General features: G+C 49.7%; 1 protein-coding gene across 3 annotated transcripts in view; it reads right to left on the reverse strand.

The window, feature by feature from the left end:
• Positions 1-1,239: 1,239 nt before the first annotated feature.
• The window catches only part of ZNF185 (zinc finger protein 185 with LIM domain), a 37,845-nt gene continuing 17,180 nt past the window's right edge, over positions 1,240-21,904 (reverse strand). Inside the window, exons 10-31 of one of the 3 annotated variants that reach the window (XM_010130280.2) lie at positions 21,145-21,183; positions 20,448-20,528; positions 19,264-19,344; positions 18,764-18,832; positions 17,580-17,663; positions 16,376-16,420; positions 15,978-16,082; positions 15,035-15,118; positions 14,448-14,546; positions 12,765-12,863; positions 12,127-12,240; positions 11,730-11,810; positions 11,415-11,516; positions 10,793-10,948; positions 9,515-9,628; positions 9,156-9,251; positions 8,488-8,589; positions 6,913-6,981; positions 5,104-5,184; positions 4,668-4,770; positions 3,984-4,082; positions 1,240-3,167 (exon numbers count right to left, since the gene is read on the reverse strand). In XM_010130280.2, the coding sequence (XP_010128582.2) occupies positions 3,984-4,082; positions 4,668-4,770; positions 5,104-5,184; positions 6,913-6,981; positions 8,488-8,589; positions 9,156-9,251; positions 9,515-9,628; positions 10,793-10,948; positions 11,415-11,516; positions 11,730-11,810; positions 12,127-12,240; positions 12,765-12,863; positions 14,448-14,546; positions 15,035-15,118; positions 15,978-16,082; positions 16,376-16,420; positions 17,580-17,663; positions 18,764-18,832; positions 19,264-19,344; positions 20,448-20,528; positions 21,145-21,183 (1,903 nt within the window). In that variant the 3' untranslated portion in view covers positions 1,240-3,167. Of the gene's footprint in view, positions 3,168-3,983; positions 4,083-4,667; positions 4,771-5,103; positions 5,185-6,912; positions 6,982-8,487; positions 8,590-9,155; positions 9,252-9,514; positions 9,629-10,792; positions 10,952-11,414; positions 11,517-11,729; positions 11,811-12,126; positions 12,241-12,764; positions 12,864-14,447; positions 14,547-15,034; positions 15,119-15,977; positions 16,083-16,375; positions 16,421-17,579; positions 17,664-18,763; positions 18,833-19,263; positions 19,345-20,447; positions 20,529-21,144; positions 21,184-21,904 lie in introns of all 3 variants that reach the window. The other 2 variants (XM_086756675.1, XM_086756677.1) reach the window with 2 other exon arrangements.

The following is a 21,904-nucleotide window of genomic DNA, read 5'->3' on the forward strand; positions in this document are numbered from 1 at the left end:
CCGCCCCCTCCCTCACCGCGGCGCTGCAGCCGGCGGGGCGGAGCCCTCTGCGCCTGCGCGGGGGGACCGTAAGGGGCGGTGGGTCCGGCGGGAAGCGCGCGCGCGGGCGCGGCCCTGTGGGCAGCTGAGGACCGCGCCGCTCCGGCATTGCCACGGGCTTTTTAAACCCCATTTAAACCATGAATGTGCTCAAAATAAAGATTAATCGGGGTCTCCCAAAGCGTAATGTTTCTGCAGGACACGGTTTCGGCAGGCGACAATAAACACACTGCCATTCTTTTCACATCCTCCTCCAAAATGTGTGTTGGGCCCAAACTCTGCCATCTTCTGATAAGTGTTAGCGGTTTCCTTGCCGTCATAAAGGATGGGTGCTATAAGCAGAATCTATTTCTTTTTTCCTCTGGAATTGGCCCAAAAGCCAAGTCCAGCACTGGCGCTCCCAGAAATTGGTCTGAGGTTCAGTCTGCGCGCAACACGGTGCCTCCAAAAGCGCGGGCATGGGTTCGCCTCCGCCTCAGCCCCATCACTAGTGTCACATCTTGCAGCGTTTATCTACATTTTTGCGGTTTCACATAAATAATCTGGCGGAGGTTTGTCCCCACAAGCAGCAGAACCCCCAGTGAAACAAGAGCCCCTTCGTGTCTGTGGAAAATGCGCGACCTCACCTGTCACGGGAGAGAAATCCGCGTGCAGGTGACCCTTTCTCCACAAATACGCGAGGATACCAGGAAACAGAAAGATTTACAGCTCTAAATAATCCCTTTTTTTTTTTTCGCTCAGGAGGGTGGTGCAGGGAGGGGAAGGTCAGCAATTCTCCAAAGTTCAGGCCAAACCAAATTAAACCATATTGCTTTTAGAACAGCTGCAGGTTGCTTTCGGGTGATACATGTCTTTGGGGAGGGGGGACAAAACGCCAGCCAACCCTTTGTGGTGATGCTACACACAGGTGGATCAAGGCTCCCTTTTCCCCAGGGAACAGCAGGTTTTTAGAGCAACCAGACTTAAATCGCGTGGAGAATTTGCTGAGATGGTTTGGTGAACCCACTCCCCCTCCTTCCAGAACACCCTTTCTCCTTGGTACCGTTTCTTCTCTCTCATTGCCCCATCCTCCCACACAGCATTCAGGGACTTTACTGACGGGTTATGCCCTTAGGCCACCGAGAAGCAAAAAAAAAATGACACAGACCATTAGACCAACAGGAGCGTGTTACACGGTGAGGTGGGCGAGGAAGCTGCACATGAGCGAGGACTGTTTATTGGAGCTGTATATGGAGGTTAAACAACTGCTACAGGGAAACGCAGTGCTGAGGAGAGATGGTGCAAAACATGGGATGGACAAATCCTGTTCCCCTAAGGCCACGTACCCATCAGGAACTCTGGAATTGGTTAATAAGTTATTTCTGCAGATCATCTTCTCACAATGCACCTGTAATGACAGGCGCACCTGTTCCAGCATTTTGAGCGATCCCCCTTCAATCATGGTGTAAATGAGATGTGTAACAGCTGCTGGACCAGTTATTCCCCACCACTGGTACAGGGATCAGTAAGTAACCACTCGCCGTCGCTTTCAGAAATGAGCAATTTGGGGAGATGAGATGTTTTGTGACTCTTCTGTTCAGAAAGTAACGTCTCTTTTACGTCTTGGTAACTTAGAAATGTAGGCAGCCAAAATCAGTAGACATTTTTGAAAATCACGCTTTTGTGACTACTGGGTTTTTGGGGTTTGTTGGTCCCCAGGCTCAAAATGGAGCTGCCCTCTGTCGCAGGCACAGCTTTAAGGTCTCACCCTGAAGCTTGCTGGTACCAGAGTTGTTACTGCTTTCAACTGGAGTTCCCCTCGTGGATTTGCTTCTAAGGTCATGCCTACAGTTTGGTTAAATAACTGGTACAGTGGCCTAAAAAAAGCTAAGTAGCACTTGTGTTGTAAAACGCTAACTTGCTAAGCTTTTGCGTGCATGCCAGCTTCCATCACTAAGCACATAAAGTAACAGTAGTCTGCGGTAGAGCTTTTGCCATCACCTATTTCCGTGGAAGAGCTTGGACCAGAACCGACTTGGGTGCTTTGCAGACATTTCCTCGTGCTTTCAAAGAGAAAACAGCAACTCTCTGGACACATTCAGAGCTGTGCTTTTAAGGCACAGGGGCCGATTTCAGGTTTCGATATTCAGCTTTCTCAACCTCTCAGCATCTCAATTAAGGGCTAAAATGATGAGATTCTGACTTTTACTCAGTACAGCATCTGCTAGAAGTTCAATTTAGTGAGTGAGCGTTTGTGCTGTAAATAATTTGCAGCGATAAGAGAGGCATTAGGGCAAGCCTTGGCGAGGTGGGAGGAAATTCAGATTTCAGTCAAGCAGTGTTCCTTGTCAGGAGAGGCAATTGAGATGCCTGTTCTCTGGCACGTTTTGTACGGCCGCTGGACACCTACCGTCAGAGGCCAAGTTAACTACCAGGTGAAAGAGAGCGTTATCTTCCCAAACAGACAGCAGACACACGTGCTGCTGCAGCAAGCCACTGGGGAGCAGGCAGGAAAGGGAAATGAGAGCTGACACACAATTAGAGTAAAGTGAGTCTGCAAGTGCTCCTGAAAGCCCGTGGAAAGCAAATGGAAATCAGGCAGAAGCTATTTCTAGGCAGAATTTGGGGGTGAGAGAAGCAGAAATAGGCTTTTGCTAAGAACTAAATTCAAACCCTCCCAAGAATCCAAAATTAGTGTTTAACACTTGTATCGGCTTGCTTTGTGTCAGCTCACATGCGCTAAGCTGCAGCCTGATTGCAGAAATAAAAAAAAAAAAAAAAAATCAGAAAAGGTTTCTCACAATTAGCTTAGACCTACGGAGCTCTGCCTGACTTCCTGCACAGGGAGCACTCTGGAATCTTAAAGAGAGGCGGAGGGGCCCAGCACCTTCGGAAGATCAGCCCACTTATCTTTGTAGATGACACTGCCTTATCCTGTTAACATTGGCACTTGTCTTGTCTGCAGCTGACAGCATAAACTAGCGGATGTTAAACTCATTCATTGTGATGAGGCAGTGAGAGGGAAAATAACTTGAGGAAGTGGAGGAGCGGGAATTCTGCTGTCTTCGCCAGTCAGGAACTGCTGGATATATTCCGATACGTGCTGCTGAGGACTTTCCACTGGCTGCCTTCTCCAGCTCTGCAAAACCCTACAAGCAAATAAAGAGAAGGTGAACACAGGAGCTGGGTACCGCACAAACCCCTGCATTACAGAGGTCAGTGGAGCAGACGAATGCGCAGGAGTGGGACGAAAAAGGCTAGCCAGTCACATTGCATTAAGAGGCAAACAAAGCAGCCGCAGCGAGGCAGCTGCGCCTTTCCCTCCTTCTCTCTGTGACGAGGCAGAGGGAGGAAAGGAGGTCCCTTCTTATGATCTCAGAGCAGTGGCAGGGTTTCTGGTTGGCACTGTGGTGACCCAAGCCACATAATCGGGCCACTCAAAACCATATCCAGCCTACTTCCTCGCTGATCTGTTGACAGCGTACAACTCTGTAGTTTTCCCAGGGGTTTTCATCTCAAAGGATCTTTACGTAAAGCAGTAACTGCACCTGCCGCTGACGTGCTGCCTCCTTCCTGGAGGAACCTTACAGCTGCAAGCAGCACCCAGCCTCCTGCAGCGGGTTAGTGCAGGACACAAGGAGGAACTCTTTAATTACCTTTAATTACCTCTCAACCTCTAAGGGACATTTCTCTCATCACTCAAGCCAGCCCTCTGCTTGTCTCCCCCATGTGAAGCTACCACAGCCTGTTTATCACATTACAGTCAGAGATTCTGGCTCTAACTGGGACTCCTGGGACCAGCTCTAGCATGTTTTAGCGAAATCCTCAACAAGGGTCACTGCTTCTCACTAAAAAGCCACAAGAAAATCCCTGTATGCATCACTCAGGGTTAAATGCTCTTCATTCAGTAAGCTCCGTGAGCTCTCATCCAGCCATTCATGCTGACACTGTAAAGGGGCACTCACCTAGAAGAGTTTCTCGTAGCACTTGTCACAGTGGACAATGTCCCGGTGGATGAATATTTTATCCAGAAGATCTCCCATTGCTTTGTGGCAAATTCCACACTGCCAAAGGGAAAACAAACAAGGTGGTTGGACAGTACCCAAAGCAATCACGCAGTAATGACAGCGTAGAGGGGACAGAGAAATGAACAGTCTCTGTATCACTTTATGAAGGTGTGAGGATGCCAAAGCAGTGACCTAGTTTGAGCCTAAACTTTTCTACAACAGACAAATGCCACTGCAGGCTTCCTCCTCCCACACTCGCCACTTCCACAGACTTTAGCTGTAAACTTTGCAAGGTCTGAGAGATTCAGCAAGACCTGCACTGGGGCACAAAGGCCACAAAGCAGCAAGTCTGCCACAAGGACAGGGACGTGAGGAAAGAGGGTGCTGCTATTCTATCAGATGACAATAAAGAATTCCCCTTGTTCTAATGCACATTTATTTGAGGAGCTGAAAAACTTTTGGGGACAACTCCAACACCTTTGACTGCATGACTTTGTCTGTCCCGATGTGGCTGCGAGCACTTCACACACGCTACATACGTTACTCTGAAAGCCTGAGGACAGAATTTGCATCAAGATTCTCCTCCCACCACTCCATTTCACAGCAGCACATGGAAGGCAGTCAGTAGGTACGGGTTTTTACCCTGAAACAGTATTCGTGGCAGTAGATGTTAAGATGCTCTATTATGATCTTGGGGCAGTCTCGGATCTCACGGCTGCAGTAACTGCAAACAGGCTCACTGGATCTGTGAAGGAACAGAAGAGTGAATTTCTCTGTAACACAAGCTGGTTCCAGTCCCAGCACTGCTACCAGAGGTTTTTTTACCCAACACCAGCACCGCTCTCCATGAGCTACCTGCTTCTACACGTGTTTGTGTCAAGTGACAGTGCAGCAGGACGTGTGTTATCCCAGAGACCACAACAGCAGGGCAGTACGTATCTTAAAGTCAATGGCAACGTATTTTTCAAAGATCATTTACACTTCGTGCTGTTATTTCACCAAACACATACCAATATTCTAAACCGGAAAAACCTGAAAGTTTGCTGAAACCCCTAAGAGCAGCCCCGAGCTGTCCTACCTCTGCAGGGGAGCACTGGACAGGTAGCTGTGGTGGCTGTAGGGTGCTCTGTCCACATCGGTCAAATCCACAAGGCTGCCACTGGAGCGAGAAGGAAATATCAGCACTTGACAGCAATACATGGGAAGAGCATCTCAGATGGAATCACTAATCATTAACCTAACGTCCTAACTGCAATGTCCCAGCTGCCTGTTCCTTGGAGAGAAGGGTGGTGCTTCCTAACCGGCTCTGCAAAGGCATTTCCCTAACAGAGAGGGCCGTGCTGATGGATGGAGCGGGGCTGTCAGCAGCACTGTCTCCATCTTTGCTGAATTCACGCTGCAGATTCTCCACAGGGGTGGCATTACCCTGCTCCCTGCCCCACACCACAATCGCTGTGCCTCAGGGTCAGACTCAGAGCCCACTCTGGGCTCAGCCTGGCAGATGAGGTTTGCAAGGAGCAGGCACCTCCAAGGGCAAGAAGAGACAGCAAAGAGCCGCCAGCCCCAGCACCTAACTCCAGAGCACTGAAAAAATATGTCTGGCTGCAGCTGTCTGCACGGGGAGAGGCAGGATGTCCGTAAAATGTCAGAAAAGGCAAGGCTGGGTGGGCTGGGAGTGGGGATAAATGGAGGGGAAGCAGGAGAGAAGGAGGGGGGGTCCCTGTCAGTGAGAGCCATCGTCGCCTTGGCTGTGCTGCCCACGGCCCCCCAGCACGGTGTCCAGCAGCCCTGGGGCTGGGACACGCGCAGGCTGTGACCCAGACTATGGGGACCAGCGTATTTTCCACTGGCTGCTGGATGAGACCAGCAAAATCCAGCGCTGGCTGCTGGACAGGCAACCTGTGAAATCCTGCCTCCAGTACCCTTATCCCTAAAACTTCTCTGGCCTCACTGGGGTCCCTATACAGACCCTGTAAATAGCAGCTATTTTCACTGCTTCCTGACCTCCCAAATCCTGAGCTGTTATGTAGGAAAAGGCACGGAACATGTCCTTCATCTCACCTAGCTGAGTGTTCCCCCTCTGCCTTCTGTTTGCCCGTGTTTTTAGACGCTGCAGCAATACGCTGACATCTGCTTTGCCGACCCGCAGGAAAGGCTAGAGATTTACGGAGTCTGTAATCAGCCACCACAGCAATGCCAGCACAGCACTGCGGGAGGATAAACGCCAGCAGGGAGGCATCAAACTGGGTGTTAACTGGCTGCCACGTCAATGTAAGCACCATGTACGTAGGGCCAAATTCTGCCCTCAGTCACTCCGGAGTAGCTTTACTGAGTTACCTTTGAGCAGAATACAAAAGACTGAAGGTTTAAGCTTGGAAATGGCACCTTTTAACTTTTTCTACACTCATAAATAACTTTTTTGAGTGAGAACTCTCAACCTGCACATTTTTCTCACCAATTCCAATCTTTTATGCCTGCAACACACAGCGAAGCCTGACAGTGGCAAACACGCAGCCTAAAAATCTGCAGTGTAGTGTTTTCACCCGTCGCCCACCTCAGAGTCCAACCCACTTAGAGGGGGAGTTCACCCCTCTGCTAGGAGTTGTGAGACAGCGGTCCTCCTGTCACCGGCATGGGGCCAGACAGCCCAGCGCACCGCAGAGATACCCGCCTGGGTCCCCAGAGCAGCACTGCTGCCTTCGCAAACCGCTCTGCCCACCCAACTTAATCCCTCCAGGGCCAATTAGCTCAGGCACAGCGGCACGCTGACGCAGCGCGAACTGTTCCAGCGCGGGAGCTTGCTTGGGGTGCAGTAGCTGGCAAAGCCGTGCGCTGTTGCTTTGCACACGTATGTAGACACATGACTGGCTCTGGACGCTCCTCGTACCTGCCGTAGCGTGGGGACGCTGACAGCTCGCTGCTGTTCACATACTCCTTCACAAAGAGGACCCCTTTTCTAGGAAGGGAGGGAAACAGAACGAGAAGCATTTGCATTAGAAAGGACTGGAGCTAATGAGAGACAGCGCCAGGGACCACATGTGTGCACTTGGACACGGAACGCCTGCCTGAAAAGGCATCGAGTGAGATGCTCTTGTTCTTGAATAAATACTGGATATCAAGCTTTGTTGCTAAATATCACCTAATATACCCCTCTAATTAACCCACCAAAACAAATCAAGTTAATTAAAAAGAATGGGGTGGATAATGTAACTCTCTCATCCAGTTATCCTCTGTTTTGCAAGGATAAGTCTTTTTCAAATCATGTCAGGATTACGCACACAATAAGCATTTGGAGAGCCTGTGGTTCTGCCCATTAACATTAAAACCCTACTGGCACAGCACTACGTACAGACTGGAATTTTGTCCCTGGAATATCTCCAGCATTTTCATCCATTATGAATTGCTACTGATTTGTTTTGGGGATGTTTTTGCTTACAGAGCTGACCTTTCTTGCATATTCCTCCCTCTTTACAATCCTGATTTCAAAGTGACATGCCCCCATCTGCCTGCCCGTCTGCAGCTCTGTGGCAGATTGCGGGGAGCCGCTGCGCCCACCGGCTCTCTTCCCACAGCCATGAAATGAACTAATCAGGCTCCTTCTCCATGGTGCATTTGCAGTGCTGCCTATAAGCTATGATTAATCCTCTCTTCTTGCACAGGCAAACTAAGCCATGTCACAACTAAGGAAAGAAAAGAAAGCCTTTTTTTTTTTTTTTTAACTTGGCATAGACAGTTCCCATGCCCAGTGTTTCAGATGAGCCTCTCCTACTTCGACAGGGGTTGTGACAAGCAGGCCGTAGCAAGGCCAGGCGGTCAGAAATATTGCCCATCCAAGCCTGTGCTGGCCTCTCCCCGCTTTGAAACCCCTCTCTAACTCTCTAAATTGCATAAAAGTGTGCAGCAGTTTTCACCTCTGAGCTGGAGCCTGTGGAAACCAGAAATCCAAGAACGCAGCTCTGAGTTGACAGCTGCACCGTGACGGGACGCTATGTTCTGTAGCACATGACGGAGCGGGGTCCTGCGCCAGCCCCACCCAAATCTGGCACACTTGCTGTATGTAGACTGCTCACTTGCTCAGAACTGACAAGGCGAAGAGTCTTCCAAGAGCCCCACACCTGTGATGAGTGTGCATGGCGCGAGGAGCTCCGTCGTGTCCCTCAGCTACAATGTGTTATGGAGGATTCATGATTTTGCCATGGTAAAGAGCAACGACAACTCATAAAGTGAGCTATAGCCTGGTCTCTAAAAAAGGGCACCTGGAGAAAAGTACTCAGCCCACCTCTCCCCTCTGGGTGCCTCTGGCCACCTTGGCAACATCTGTGCTCTTTGCCAGAAGCGACTGAGAAATGTCCCGTGGCCCAGGCACCAAGCAGCAAAGCCTGGCTTGCCTTCACCAGACAGGACGGCCGCATGCAAAACCTGCATCGCGGGGGGAGGATCACGACCGCCCATCGCTCTTTACCCGGCGGTGCTGGAGTCGGGCTGGTACCCAGGGGCCGCTGGGCTGCTGTGCGGTAAGGTGGCCATCGGACTGCAGATCCTCTCACTCGACCCTGAGAGAAGCCTGGCAAGAGAGAGAGAAAAGTCACGTAGCCTGAACGGGAGCAGCTACGAAGAAACGGCAAACAGCATATTGCAGGAGAGGAGGAGGTGGGGACACACTGGCCAAGGTCCAACATAACTGTCCCCAGCAAAACCATCCCCAGCTTAAGCATTTCAAAAGCTGCAGAAGGGAGAAGGTGGCAAAACTATGGCTACGAAAATGTCTATCTGGAGATAGTGATCCTCTCTCTCAACATCTCTCTTTGCTTTTAGCTCTCTTTTTTTTTCCTGTAGGCTCCACAAAGGCCGATTTCTGGTCCAGGAACCAGCCCTTCATTCTCCTGTCACTCTGTTCTGGCACCCCACATGGTGAAAAATCTCCAGATACCAGAAGTGGGTGTATTACAGACCCTGTGCTGGGTAGGTTTTGCTAGGAATGGTTTAAGAGAAGTTCTGTGTCTCTAGACCACACATCCCCTGCCTGGAAACCATTCATCTCTCTCTCAGCTGTTGGCTTTGCTTCCTAGCTTCTCTTCCACAGCAGTTTCCTGGAGGTTTCCCTCACAACCATGAAGACTCCCCGTTTACCTGGTGCTGTTATAGTTTAAGCTGTCCATGTAGAACGGCACCCTGTGGCTTCTCTGGGAAATGGACATGGTGGTGTCTCTGGGAAGGGAGTCGTAGCTATGAAAGGAAGCAATACAATCTCAAGCACTGAACTTGAGCACGTGAGTGATTCTCTCAAGTGGTGAGAATCTCGGCTAAATGTCTCCCTGCTTAGCAAAATCACTCCCGCACCACGAGCATCCACGCAAACAGCACCTCACTGCACACGCTTAGACCCAGGGAATCAGTAAGAAGTGGGGCAGGACACTTAGGATGCTGAATAAATGTAGCAGTGTGGTATTCTTTGTGTTAACAAGTCTGGATTGCCTTTGACTTCTTACCATCCGGCTGCGGGGTTATATTCACAGTGCCCCCTGGCACTAGCGCTGTCATATCTGCTGTTCCTGGGGCTGCTTCTCCCATCATAAACTCTCCCTTCGTAATCTGGGGTAGGTCTGGCAAGGAAGCACAAAGCCCTGATTAAGATTGTACCAGGAGTCACTGGAAGACCTACATTGGCTAACTAATATTTCGTCTCTTTGCCCTTCAACGTTCTTTCCTTTCCCAGCGCTCACCAAAGTCACCACTGCACCATCTGCACGTGTGAACTGCTGACCAGCTGGCCCATCTGCGTGTCAGACCTGCACATTTTCACTTTTCCAAGACAGAACTCATTACTGGAGTGGCTTTAACCTGTGGGCAGAGCTCAGGCTCTTTCAATAGGGAAAATGAGCTTACAGCTTACGGTCATTCTTTTCTTGCGAGTGCCAGGGGCACGGCTTATGTCTATATTGTCTGTCAGCACTTTGATCCCGATTAAAGCTTCAGGCAACTGTATAACTTAATGTTAAACAATGCTGAAAAACACTGAAATCAATGCTGCATTGAAGAGAGAAAGAGGGACAGGCTAAGCTCATTGTGAGATGAGAAAAACCCTGCTCTGGGCAGAATATGCGTTTGGTCTATGATATAAACCCGAGGGCAGGAACGAAGCGCGAGTTTCTTGCACTGCAGAGAGAGGTGTCAGCATCGCACAGTGCCAGCGGGGTGGTAACAGGCTATGATGTACAATAAAGGTCTGTCCTGTTTTTCCTAGTCCTAGTCTGCAAATGCCTCCAAAAGCAAATGGGAGTTTTGTGACACCAAGATTCTTAAAAACACTAAAAGGTGAAGGCTATATTCAGATTGCATGAATGTAGATCCGTACATAAATAGTTGTAATAAGTGTACAGCTGGTGTCATGTCATTGAGGGTCATGGGAAATAAAAAACAGACTGCTCCTGCATCATCATCTCTGCAGTCACAGAGGAGAAGCAGATGTGGTCTCTACACATCCAGGCAACCGTGTAGGCAGTCTGGGTACAACCTACCAAGGCCTCTCCACTGTTACAGATCAGTTATCAGCTCAGATCTCCCGAATCCCTTCTTCAGCCCTTCAGGTCCAAAAATGATCGTGTTCCATGCGTTGTGAGAGCTGGCAATACTATTCCTCCCTCTGGGAACAAAATCCTGCTCTCGCTTCTTGATGCAGTGATTGTACAAGCTGGACCAGAGTTTCTGTCAAATATTTCTGTGCCAGCAGCTTTCCCTGTCTGTGCAGCCCGTTCCCAAACCCTCACCTTCTGGCGCTGAATACTTGGCTGTCTGCGTAGGACGGTATCCTGTGACTGGGCGCCAACGCGCTGCTGTTCAAAGGCTGGCGGTCCGCGTACAGCGGCATGGCATGCTGGGTTTCGTATGCACCGAGAGCATCCTCCTTGGAGCTGAAGATAGACCTGCTAAAGAATTAGAGACAAATTGACCATAAAGCCAATGACTGTTTGCTATGACCAGCTCACACAAGCGTTCAGAATTTGCAGAGGCTGGATCGTGCCTCGTTCTACTGGCCATGAGGAAAACCTGGGGCACCATGCTGTTGATAGGTTCTTAAGGTCGGGGGAGTGGCAGAGGCCTGTCCTGCTTCCCCTCACCCACATGAGCTGAATTCCCAGCGCAATGAAATGCTGCAAGATTCAGCAGTTGTCTAACTTAATTTGATAACTGATATGAAATATGAACAAGCGTGTGTGGGTGGAATCCTAAACCTAATACTACTGTTGTCAGTGTCATCCGATTAGCGTACCCTGACAAATTTACACAGGTCAAGCCTTCAGCCAGGGTTGTATCAAGAAGCAGGAATGGCAAAGGATGAGGATTTGAGAGCAAGTGACGAGGAGGAACAAAGGGATTGTCCCACTGTACCTGGCTGCCACTGGGTTAGGCTCACTGTGTCTCCAGTCTCCTGGGCTCTCGTGGTGACTCTCTGTGGTGGGGCACGTTTGTTCTTCATGAACTGGAGCGGTCCTGGTCAGGGAGGAGAAAGCCTGTTAGCAGCTTTAGCACCTGTATCTAAACCTGTCCACCGTGGTGGGTAAATGCAGTCATACCATGGTTACGTTGGTTTCTGAATTCAGTAGCCAAGAAATGAGCATTTGTGATGCCTTCGAACAGGGCAAGAGGGAGAACACAAGAAGTGAGAGACAGCAGCAAAGACCTGCCTGTCCCCTGGCTCCGTACCTTTCCCAGCACGGGTCAGGTTCATTCGCACGCTGGGGCTCTGGAGCAGTGACGCTGCTTTCTCCAGGTACAGAGCTGGACCTGCCAAGATAGAAGACCGTTACAGTCTGCAGAAGTGCTGCTGCACTTAGAATTACTCAAGGATGCAGATGCAACCCCTGGTGAACACCTGCAGAGTGTTTGATGCCTCCAGCTAGTGAGGGTGTTTCTCCCAGGCCATGGTAAAACCACATAAAACCTTATAAAAGGTTCACTCGGTAGAAGCAGCACTAGAATCAGGCACAAAAGGGGAGCCTGGGAGAAGATTTTATCCGCATATGTACGTGGGGGAAGACACACAGGGAATTAACGCTCATCCAACAGGAAAAGGCAGGGGGGTCATTATCTGATTCCTTACCCAGTCGTGCTGGGTTCATGTTCAGTATGCTCCTTCGACCTGGGAGGCTCTGGGTGCACATCGTGGTCAGGAGGTTCTTGTCCCTTCTCAGTATGGTTGTTTGAGTCTGAAAACCTAAAATAAAGATCTGTGCTTAAGGCAGTGGACAAAAAACATGCTAGTGTGGGCAGACAGTCATTGCCTAAGCCAGGAGCCATCAGGCAGGGAGCAGGAGACACTTTGGCCAGAGCTACTCCAAACTGCCCTGGTACTGGATCTGATGGGAGTCACACGTACAAATCCCCGTGCAGCTTACAGGATCACAGCTAAAGGCCTTTCATCCAAGATTGTTGCAGAAGGAAAACATTAGGCACAGGAGGAAACATTCGTGTCAGAATTCCTTGGGCTGACAGATGCTTCTAACACCTCAGGACACACTGAGGCGTGATTTTGCAGCACTCATAAATGCCTGCAGAGTACTGGCGGAGATCTCTGGGCAGCAGAAGCTACTGCCTGCCACTCTAGGACCACAGGAATCATGCTGATGCCAAAGGACCTCTGTCACGTGCTGTTGGCACAGAAACTGGCTCTTGGACTTTTAAGACATGAAGAATTACACAGTGAGTAGATACCATGGGTGAGTCCTACCGACCACTTACCTTTCTGGGATCAGCTCTGCTTTATACTCATCTGAGGCCCGCGCGCTTTCCTGCCCCCTTTCTCTAGGGCTGTTCCCCTCTTTGAAATCTTGGGAAGACCTGGCGAAGAAAAAGAAACCGCGCTGGTGGCTGCCAGGCACAAACGTCTGAAAGCTCAGTTCAGTGCACACGGAGAAGAAAGTAAGGCACAGAGCTTTGGTGGAGGATATTCCAAGGGCTAAGCTGTAACCAGCACTGGCTTCAGCACAGCACAAAGCGCTGCTTAACTGATTGGAACTGAATGGATGGGTCAAGCAGCAACACTCTCACGTGCTGAAATTAGCTCTTTAAAATACCAGTCCCAACTATGTTTTCTCTAGACAAACATGCTGCTTTCCAGCATGAGAGCAGACCTGCAGGGTATCAGATTATTTATTGTGGCTCTTTCATACATCAGGATGTGTATGCCAGGACAGGCATCGCATCTGACACAGCGTCTGCTAATACCTGAGGCTGAATTTTAACGTTACCCCTGCCAAATATTCTGAAGGTTTTTGTAGCCAGACTCACTCATTCGGTGCGTCCAATGATACCGCGCACACAGCTCCATCTCCCCTTGCCTTTCTAGCTCAGACTCCCCTTCTCAGGACGCACGGGACCTCTGGAGTAACAACAGCGCTATCTCTCAGAGAAGAGTTGGACCTCTGGAGAAGGAGTCATTCCAGCACGCTAAGTACAGGCATGTACTCTGAGGGAATCGCTTGGGAAATGGCTGTGTTGGAGCTGTGTTTTGTGAGACTCAACACTCAACAGCTCTGCGTAGCCCTGCCTTTTCCCCTGGCATGGGAAGGGGCATCGGGGGCTTTTACTGTTCCAGACAAGGAGCATTAGCCAAGGACACCTGACCTAAGTCATGCCAACAAGGAAGGACGGTAAAGACATGGATGTCCAAACAATGTTGGAGTGAGGAGCGTGGGCCTAATTCAGGATGTGATTCAGCCATCCGTGTACCACTGGCGTCTGAAATAGGCCCTCAATGGAGATGTTTAAAAGGGGTGGGAGAAAGTATTCAGCATCTCTAGAAGTATTTTTGTTTTCACACCTGTGGCAATAGAGGGAGTCTGAACAACTACTGCAGAGCAAAATTCCTCTTTCCTGAGCAGACTCCTGATGGGGGAGTCAAGTGACTCCTCCCTCACGGCAAGTCTTCTGGCAAAACACTTTTTAGCTCATTGGGTTTCCGTGCAAACGGACTCCCAGGAGCGCGCCCCAGTTGTCCTACTGCCCCAGCTCATGTCTGGCTCCGTGCCTTGAGCTTCTCTCTGCAGAAGGCAAGGGAGAACTGGGTGACGCGCACTCATATCCCACCCCAGGACTGGAACAGGATGCAGACATCTCTGTCCAGACACAGCACAGGAGAGTGGAGCTGAAGGGAGATCAGAGCTGAACTGTGCCACATGCGGCAAAGCTGGGGCTGCTGGGAAGAAATTGGGCTGAAAAATGCGTTTGCTGTGTGGTTAGTCTTCAGTGAACACAGTAGGGAATGTACTACTTCAGTGGATGCTAGAGGGAGGAGCAATTTAGAGCTGCTTGGACAAATGGCCCTTATTATGCTGTTGTTCCTGCGCTCGATATTTCCTGAGCAATCAGTATTTCCAGGGCTTTCAACAATGAGAAAGAACACATCAGCAAACAGGCCCTTACGTCGCTTGGCTCCAGTAAGGCTTGCTGTATGCTGGGAGCTCGGGACTCGTGTATGTGCTCTCTTGGGCGCTGCTTCTCTCCTCGTAGCCCAGGACAGATCTGATAATCAAAGAAAGGTGCATTACATCTTTACCAGCTGGCACAGGAATCCTCACACTACTGAATACGATCTACTCACCAGGCAAGGTTTCTGGCAGTCTACGCTATTCCCTGTCCCGCCCCAGGATTTTTCTCTGAGGATCACATTTAGACTACAGTTGCATTTCAGTGTATTGCAGCTGCCCTTCAGCTCCCTCGCTGCCACTCCAGCACCACTGTGGCATTTCACTGGATTAGCAGCAAATGAGAAGGTAGCGACTGAACCCCACCATGCACACAAGAACCAAGAGAAGAAAAAAAGCTGGGGTGCTTGGCTCATTTCAAAGATGGAGGAGGGATACAATGCAAACTTCTTGGTTTATTTTGCAAGCTGCCTTCATCCTTGGGACAAAGGCTGTGAAAAGCAGCCTCTTTCTGTGCTTGCCCATTCAGATTTCCCTTAATCCTCAGTATTACTCACACGCCCACTATATTCACCCCACTCGTACCTTTTAAAGGAATATTGTGTGTCCTCTAGGTGCACAGGGGCTCTCTCAGTAGGAGGAGAAGGGACATCAGACTGCAAGCTAGACCTGGCAAAAACAGGAAGGACTTTACAGCTTGATAGTTTGCCAAAGGCTTCAAGGGAGACTTGTATGAAATAACAACACTGCACTTTATACGAGACCAGAAAACAGAAAGTAATTTTCTCAGAGAACTGATTTCCCTTCAGAAGAAACATTTTCACTATCTCAAATCAAGAAGAACAGAAGCTGTTAGTGGAACTAATGCAGTTACTTGGCCTCAATTCACGCATGTCTTGGCTGGATACATGACTTTTCTGGCCTGTCCCAGGATCGTGCACCTAGGACAAAGCGCAGTATCAGTAACTTTGGGGAGGACATTCTGACGTTACTAGCAGCAGCTCTAGGTCTTGGGTTTTACAACATCCTACTGGGAGCCTTGTGATCCTCCTCACCTCGGCCAGGACGTTTAAAGACATCATTTGCTCACCTCAGGTCCTTTGGTAAGCCAATACATAGAGTCAAGTCATAAAATAACAGACTAAAGTAAGTGAAGAAAGCAGCTTCAGGGAGATTAGTGTGTTTAATGTCAACAGCAGCAATTCAGTCCTGGGTCTGCACCTCCAACACTGTCAGGGGAGCAAGCAGGCTCTAAAAAGCACGTGGAATGGAGGCACTTTTGAGATCAATGCTCAAAGCGATGATAAAGCTGCTGTACCTGCTCCCAGGCTGCTTCTGTAGAAAGCAGCTGATGTATAACAGTGAACAGAAAGCTGTTCCCACTGTTTAGCCACCTAGGATTTTCTGGCTCCCTTTGTTTTGTTGCCCAATTTGAATTCTGCTTCCAGCTCTACTCTGGACAGGTTACTTGTTCCCCCCCCATCTGCCCTCTGCGAGCAGCACTGGGAGCACCAGCGCCAGCCCTGACCTTGCAGCTTCAGACTTTGCGTCACCCAGGTGGTGAAAGGGCTCGTACTGACAGTGCAGCTGGTCTGCGGCATCTGCAGCTCTGTCCCTGCAACCAGAGCTGGACCTGGTGAGAGAGGGAGATTTGTGGGTCACTGAAGGAAGCTTAGCAAGTTAGAGAACAGAGCAAGAAGCAAAAACATCAAACATGAGATTTTCCTGTCTCAGACATAACATCTTTTCCTCCTTCCTGCTTAGCTCAGAGATTTTCCTGCAGGAGACCTGAAGGGCAGAGAAACAAATCCAACTCATGCTCCCAGAACACATTTGCTAGGGGAGTACTAGATCAGGAAAAGACTTCTCTCACTCTAAAATCAAAAGAAAAAGTGAATTTTACACTGTTAATAGGTTTACACTTACTTTGGTGAGTAAAATCCATTGTTGGCTTCTGTATGTTCAGGATAACTGAAAAGGAGAGACAACTTTAGAAAGCATCTTTGCTTTGGTTTGGGTGATATTCTACATTATTTCCTTATGTATTTAGTACAAGAGAGAGGAGGAAATCCCTAAAACTTCCCAGAGATGTTCCTCAGTATGTTTCTGCAGGTAAAATGGCAAGAAACGTTGGGGCAACTCAGTGCATACGAAGTACAAAGGAGCATTCAGTAACTCTGAACATCATCAACACGTGACAGATGCCGGTGGTATGGAGTCAGCTGGAAATTCAAGCCAGGACTATTCCAAACCCAGTGGGATATCCTGCAGCCCACAGCTGCAACACAGGCACCTCCACCTGCGCGCACAGAAGGGAAGGAACGGCCCTGACCTCCTCTGGCTTGTCTCAGGGGAGCTGACGAAATGGGGAACTTCAGGTGTGAATCCAAAATCACATGTTTGTTTTCTTGTTTCCAGGCTGTGGGCAGCGAACAGCACGTGGGTGAACAGCTCTCACGGAGCTGTTCTGCGTAGCACAGGGACAATGCCTTTCCTCCCGCACTTCCACTCCCTCGGGCAGCACAGAAGCACAGCCGCTGCTCCTCACGGTTTGCAACCTTTCTTGATTTGTGAATCTCTAATTTTTCCCAGCGAGGGTGCAGACTCCCTAGGAAAGCTGTGAAACGGACTGCCACAGAGACCGCCACACGCTGCCGTAGTTTCACTCTCCTTCAGTGGATCGCTGAGAGGTACCCTCAGGCCCACAGAGGTTTCCAGATCAAATGAAACCAGTGTTTTCTGGGGGGAGAGGTGTGCCTCCAGCACGGTGCACTGGCAGCGGCGTAGAGCAGCATGGTGTGGAGCCCAGGCTAGGGAGATCCACTGGCTATCAGCGTGGTTGAGCGCCAGAAACACCGGTGCCCACAAAAAGTTCTTATTCTTTTGTATCATAGAAACTAAAGAGAAAAAGTAGAACAAAATATCAAACAATTTTATTGAAGAGGGTAGTGTTTTCTTTTTTTCTCCCCTCTGAAATAAAATTTTAGGGAAACTGCTGCAGTTCTGCAAAGCACAGATTGAAGTGTGTTTCTCCCTCAGTAAATATCCATTCGGAGCCTCCAGACAGACCGAGAGCAGCAGTTTAGGATTTGCACAATAATAAAACAAAGGAATTTCACACTAACTCTACCTTCTGTTTGCGGAAACCACGGTTGCTCTGGGGGCCCGTTCATCCCACGGGAATGGCTCAGACCTTTCCTTCAGAGGTCTGTCACTAGAAAAAGGAGAATGCCAGTGAGGTGTGACCTAACAGCGTTTATATTCCATCATCCTAGCACAGCCTACTAACGTTTAGTTAGGAGGAACACAAAGTGGGGCTAACCCAATCGATCAGGATAGGAAGGGCCAGCTCTCTGGGAACAGTGGGCCTGTCGGCAGTTCACGGGTTACTCAGATTTGTGCTCCCTGCAGCGAGGTACTGCTCGCCCCTTTGCTTGGGGGAGCGTAAGTACCCTGCAACAGTTGTTCTCCCTCTGCTCACGGGCCGGAAAGGCCTTCCTGCAGGTCCTCCAGCTGGACCCCACGCCCATCTTTCACCCCTCCAGATCTGTCACGCTGTGCGTCTGTCTCCTTCCTTCTCTGCCAATTACTCTCTCTCCAGTTTTAGGTGGCCTAAGTAATGAGGCATCCTCTAATTTCTCTGGGAGACTGACTCACAATTAGGAGCAGCTACGTGACCCAAATGACCCCAAGCACAAGGAGTGCATTGTTTTCAGGCTGGCCCTGCAGTGACACACCAGGGTATACTGATGGGCCTCAGCTGAGTGACCACGGTGACAGCCCAGTCTCTACCTTTTCTCAGTTCTTAATGTGTCCAGCACCTGTACCCATGCCTTTAGGTTCCTAAGCAGCTCCTCCTTTCTTTGGTTTTTCTCCATACAAGAGATCTTTTTACACTTCCCCATTGTTCAGCCACCCCTTCAGCCTTCCTACAGGATGCAGAGGACAAGAACCAGAGCTGGCAGGAGCCACCAGCAACTGAGGTTCAACACATCCCTTGTCGGTGGGAGAAGCTCCCCAGGGAACAGCAGTGGGAGGGCAATTGGAGCAGAAATAAAAAAAAAGAAAAGAGCATGAAGAGGACTCTTTAGGGATTGAGTCAGAGAGGAGAATCCTTGAGGGAGGCGAAGGAAGAGCAGAGCAAACCAGGAGCAGCAGTCTAGCCAGCAGATGATGCTCTTGGAGAGCAGCCCAGGACCATGACTGGAGAGATCCCATCTGTCAGACCACGAGCAGGTAAATGCTATTTCTGAGCAAAATGCAGGGGCATGCCTTATGTTCAGCAGCACAGACCAGCCTTTCTCAACTTCTTACCTGTCGCCACGCTGCGACACGGTTTCAGATGAGGATTTCCCGTTAGGGGCCTGCCTGTTTTCACCATTTCTGCAAGCAAAACAGCAAGAACGATTCGGTAGGGAGGTGAGGGGACAGAATGTGAGGCACAGAGCTGTACGGCAAGCGTGCTACGTACAGGGCAGGGACTGGATTAAAACGAAAACCTGATCAGTTCAGGAGATAGGAAGGTCTGCAGTTTTTGGGCTCGTATTCTCATCAGAAAGAACCGAGTGATGTTCAAGCTGTGGGGGGCCCACAGCTCCCATCTGGGTATATTTCCTCCCAGATTGCTAATGCTTTTGTGAAGTGCTGCTTTCCTAAGTTCCCTATGCTATAGTATTTACTGTTCCGTGACTGCACTGTGTCCAGAAAATCATGTATCTGGGAAAATACAACCAAGCAGAGCTGAACTCCCCAGGGCAGCATGCCCCTCCTGTCCTGAGAGGAGCTTCAGGATGCTGCAGGGCCAGCAGACCTACCTGATTTCAGGAGAAGTGGAGATTCTCTCTGAAGTTTCACTTGAGGATGTGGTTGCGTGGCTCTCACCGCCTGTTTCAGTGCTGCAAGAGAAGGCAAAGAAAAAAGCTGTCATTCCTGAACAAACCAGCTCCCCACTGCAGCTGGGCAAAAGTTTTCCTGCATTGAAGTGCTCCTTTCTGTGAGAAAGGAGGGTAGCTGCTTCCCAGCTCTGCCTCAAACCTGCACCACAGTGGCACAAAGTTGCTACCCAAATTCATGAGGCAGCTTCTTCATCCTGAAAATAAAGCATTTCAGGCTGAAAGGCTTCATTTATTGGACTCCCTGCTGGGCCCACTAGGGACCAGAGTGGCAGAGAAGCTAATAATGCTGCTGCCTGGCATCCAGCCACCCAGGAAGAGAGCGCTGAATCCCAGATTAAATGAATCTGCTTGGAAACAGAAAAGGATTCTCCCTCCTAGGGCAAACATTTCCATTTCAGTCAAACATTTCTGCATACTGGTCCCTCTCAGCCCCACACACGTGCCGGCTGTTCCTGACCAGTGTGGACTGGGGGAGGGTGTCACTGCTGCCCCTTTGCACCTGGGACAGCCTGCCCCAGGTCTCACGTACCATGGCAAGAACGCTCCAGCCTGTCTGCCACAGCTCTGCGTCTACTTGGGCTTCACGGTAGCCTGGGAACAGGGCTGGGGGCTTGAAAGGAGGCCAACATTTCCCATCAAAGCAGAGATCCATTTAAAGATAATGAACCTCTCCAACCTCTCCGGTCACACCTATCTGTTGCCATCACAGTAGAATAATTAAATCTAAAGTCTAACAAAAGCAGAGAGCTGGCTCAGGGGACTGGAAATAATGAGATATTGAGTATTTCATGGCTAGGTGATGGTGTCAGTCACACAGCCAAGTTTGCTAGTAAAAGAAAATCATTACTATCTGATGGCTGCTCTGACTCCTCCTGCAAGGAAGAGTTTCACCGATGTAACTTTTCATTTTGGATCTTTCCCTTTTGACAAGCAAGGGGCAGGATCAGGATTTTCTGAGAAGCCTCCTTTGAAAAACCTCTGTCTCCAGTTGTGTTCAGATAGCTGCTACCTTGCACATAAATGCAGTTATCTGCAAAGACGGCAAACCAGTGTGCCGTAAAATCAAAGACAGCCAACACCCTACTCCAGGACGAGGCAAATACCTGTTGTTATCTGTAGACCTGCATGACACAGACACAGGTGGACTCCTCCTCTGCTGGCCTTCCTCTTCTTCTATCTCAATTCTTTCAAAAGGCAAAAAGAGAGACAAAGATCACATTGTTTCCTACTCCCCACTGCTAGCTAATTCATGCAGTTCATTCTTGTTTTCCCTTAAGCTATGTTTTCCCTGTTTCCCCCAGAGGCAGATTTCTCCTGCTCCTCATGCTCCTTGTGCTCTGCTACTGGTGAGCATCTCAACCGGACGAACGAAGTGAGACCTTCAGCCCAAATCGGTGGCATTTGGCTGCCACAGTCACTTTGTTTAGCATCAGCTGAATGCTCAAATTCCAGAGCATCATTTCCCTATCACACCAACTGCTTTAGCAGTTAAGTGCCTGAAGTCTGAAGACTATTCACCATGCTGGCTGCAACCAGCCTTCCCTGGAAGAAGGAAGGCAGTAAACGTGTCTCTCCTCTCCTTGTTTCAGGTTGCCCATAACCTAAAGCATCATCAGGGATTGTATTTTCAGCGTTTACAGCACTGTGGGCTCTCAAAAGCCAGCGTGATTCAACCCACAGCATCCTTTTTCAGGGAAGCGTCCCTCTTGTGCTTTGAAACCGCTGGGGATCTCCTGTCCCAGTATGTAAAGGCAGCCCAGGTACAGTCCACAGACACACAACCCCAGCAGTGCTACCTACCTCTTGGCAAACAAGGGTGGAAATTCTTGTGTTGGGCTGCTGTAAAGGAAGCATAAAGGCAGCAGTCAGAAGGTTGGAGGTAAAGACACACCTTGGGCAGGGGCAGCTCCCACAGGGTCTCTGACCCATAATCGCTTCACCATTCAGGCAGAGCTGACCGTGCCCGGGTGCGTTAAACCTCTGCAAATTACAGAGCAGAGGAAATAAAAATAGGAAGAGCAGCTAGTTATAACATGTGAAGTAAAGAAGCTTCCCCAAAAGGCTTTTTTTTTTTATTTTATACCTTCCTGATGGCTGTTCTTGTTCCTGCACGCAATCCTGCCTCCCTCCACACCACAAGACACTCAGTGTGCCAGAGGAACCAGCAGCCAGGGCAAACACCCCTCACGTCCTTATGAATCCTCTCCACGCACTTCTCTCATTCTGGGCACAGCTGAGTGCTGCTGGCGCATCCCCTCCCTGCTTCCTCCCACACTAGCGACCTCCTGGTGCCTCATTGTGTCACCCTGAGTTATGTCAAGAGGAAAAGGATTCATAGTGAAAGCGAGCTGCCAAAAAAGCCACTGTCACGGCTCCTGGGAGACAAGAGACCTTGGAAATCTGCTTTTTCTTCCCCTCCCAGGAAAGAGATGGACAACAGAGCCTTGAACACCAGCAGCTCCCACACATCTTTCACATTCCTGTTACAGACCCACACATTACTGTTAGGTTCTTTTTCCCTAAAGAACTATTTTGAAGCTGCAGCTAAGATCAGGATCCG

This window comes from Chlamydotis macqueenii, chromosome 11, assembly GCF_036417535.1.
Source record: "Chlamydotis macqueenii isolate bChlMac1 chromosome 11, bChlMac1.mat, whole genome shotgun sequence".
NCBI lineage: Eukaryota > Metazoa > Chordata > Aves > Otidiformes > Otididae > Chlamydotis > Chlamydotis macqueenii.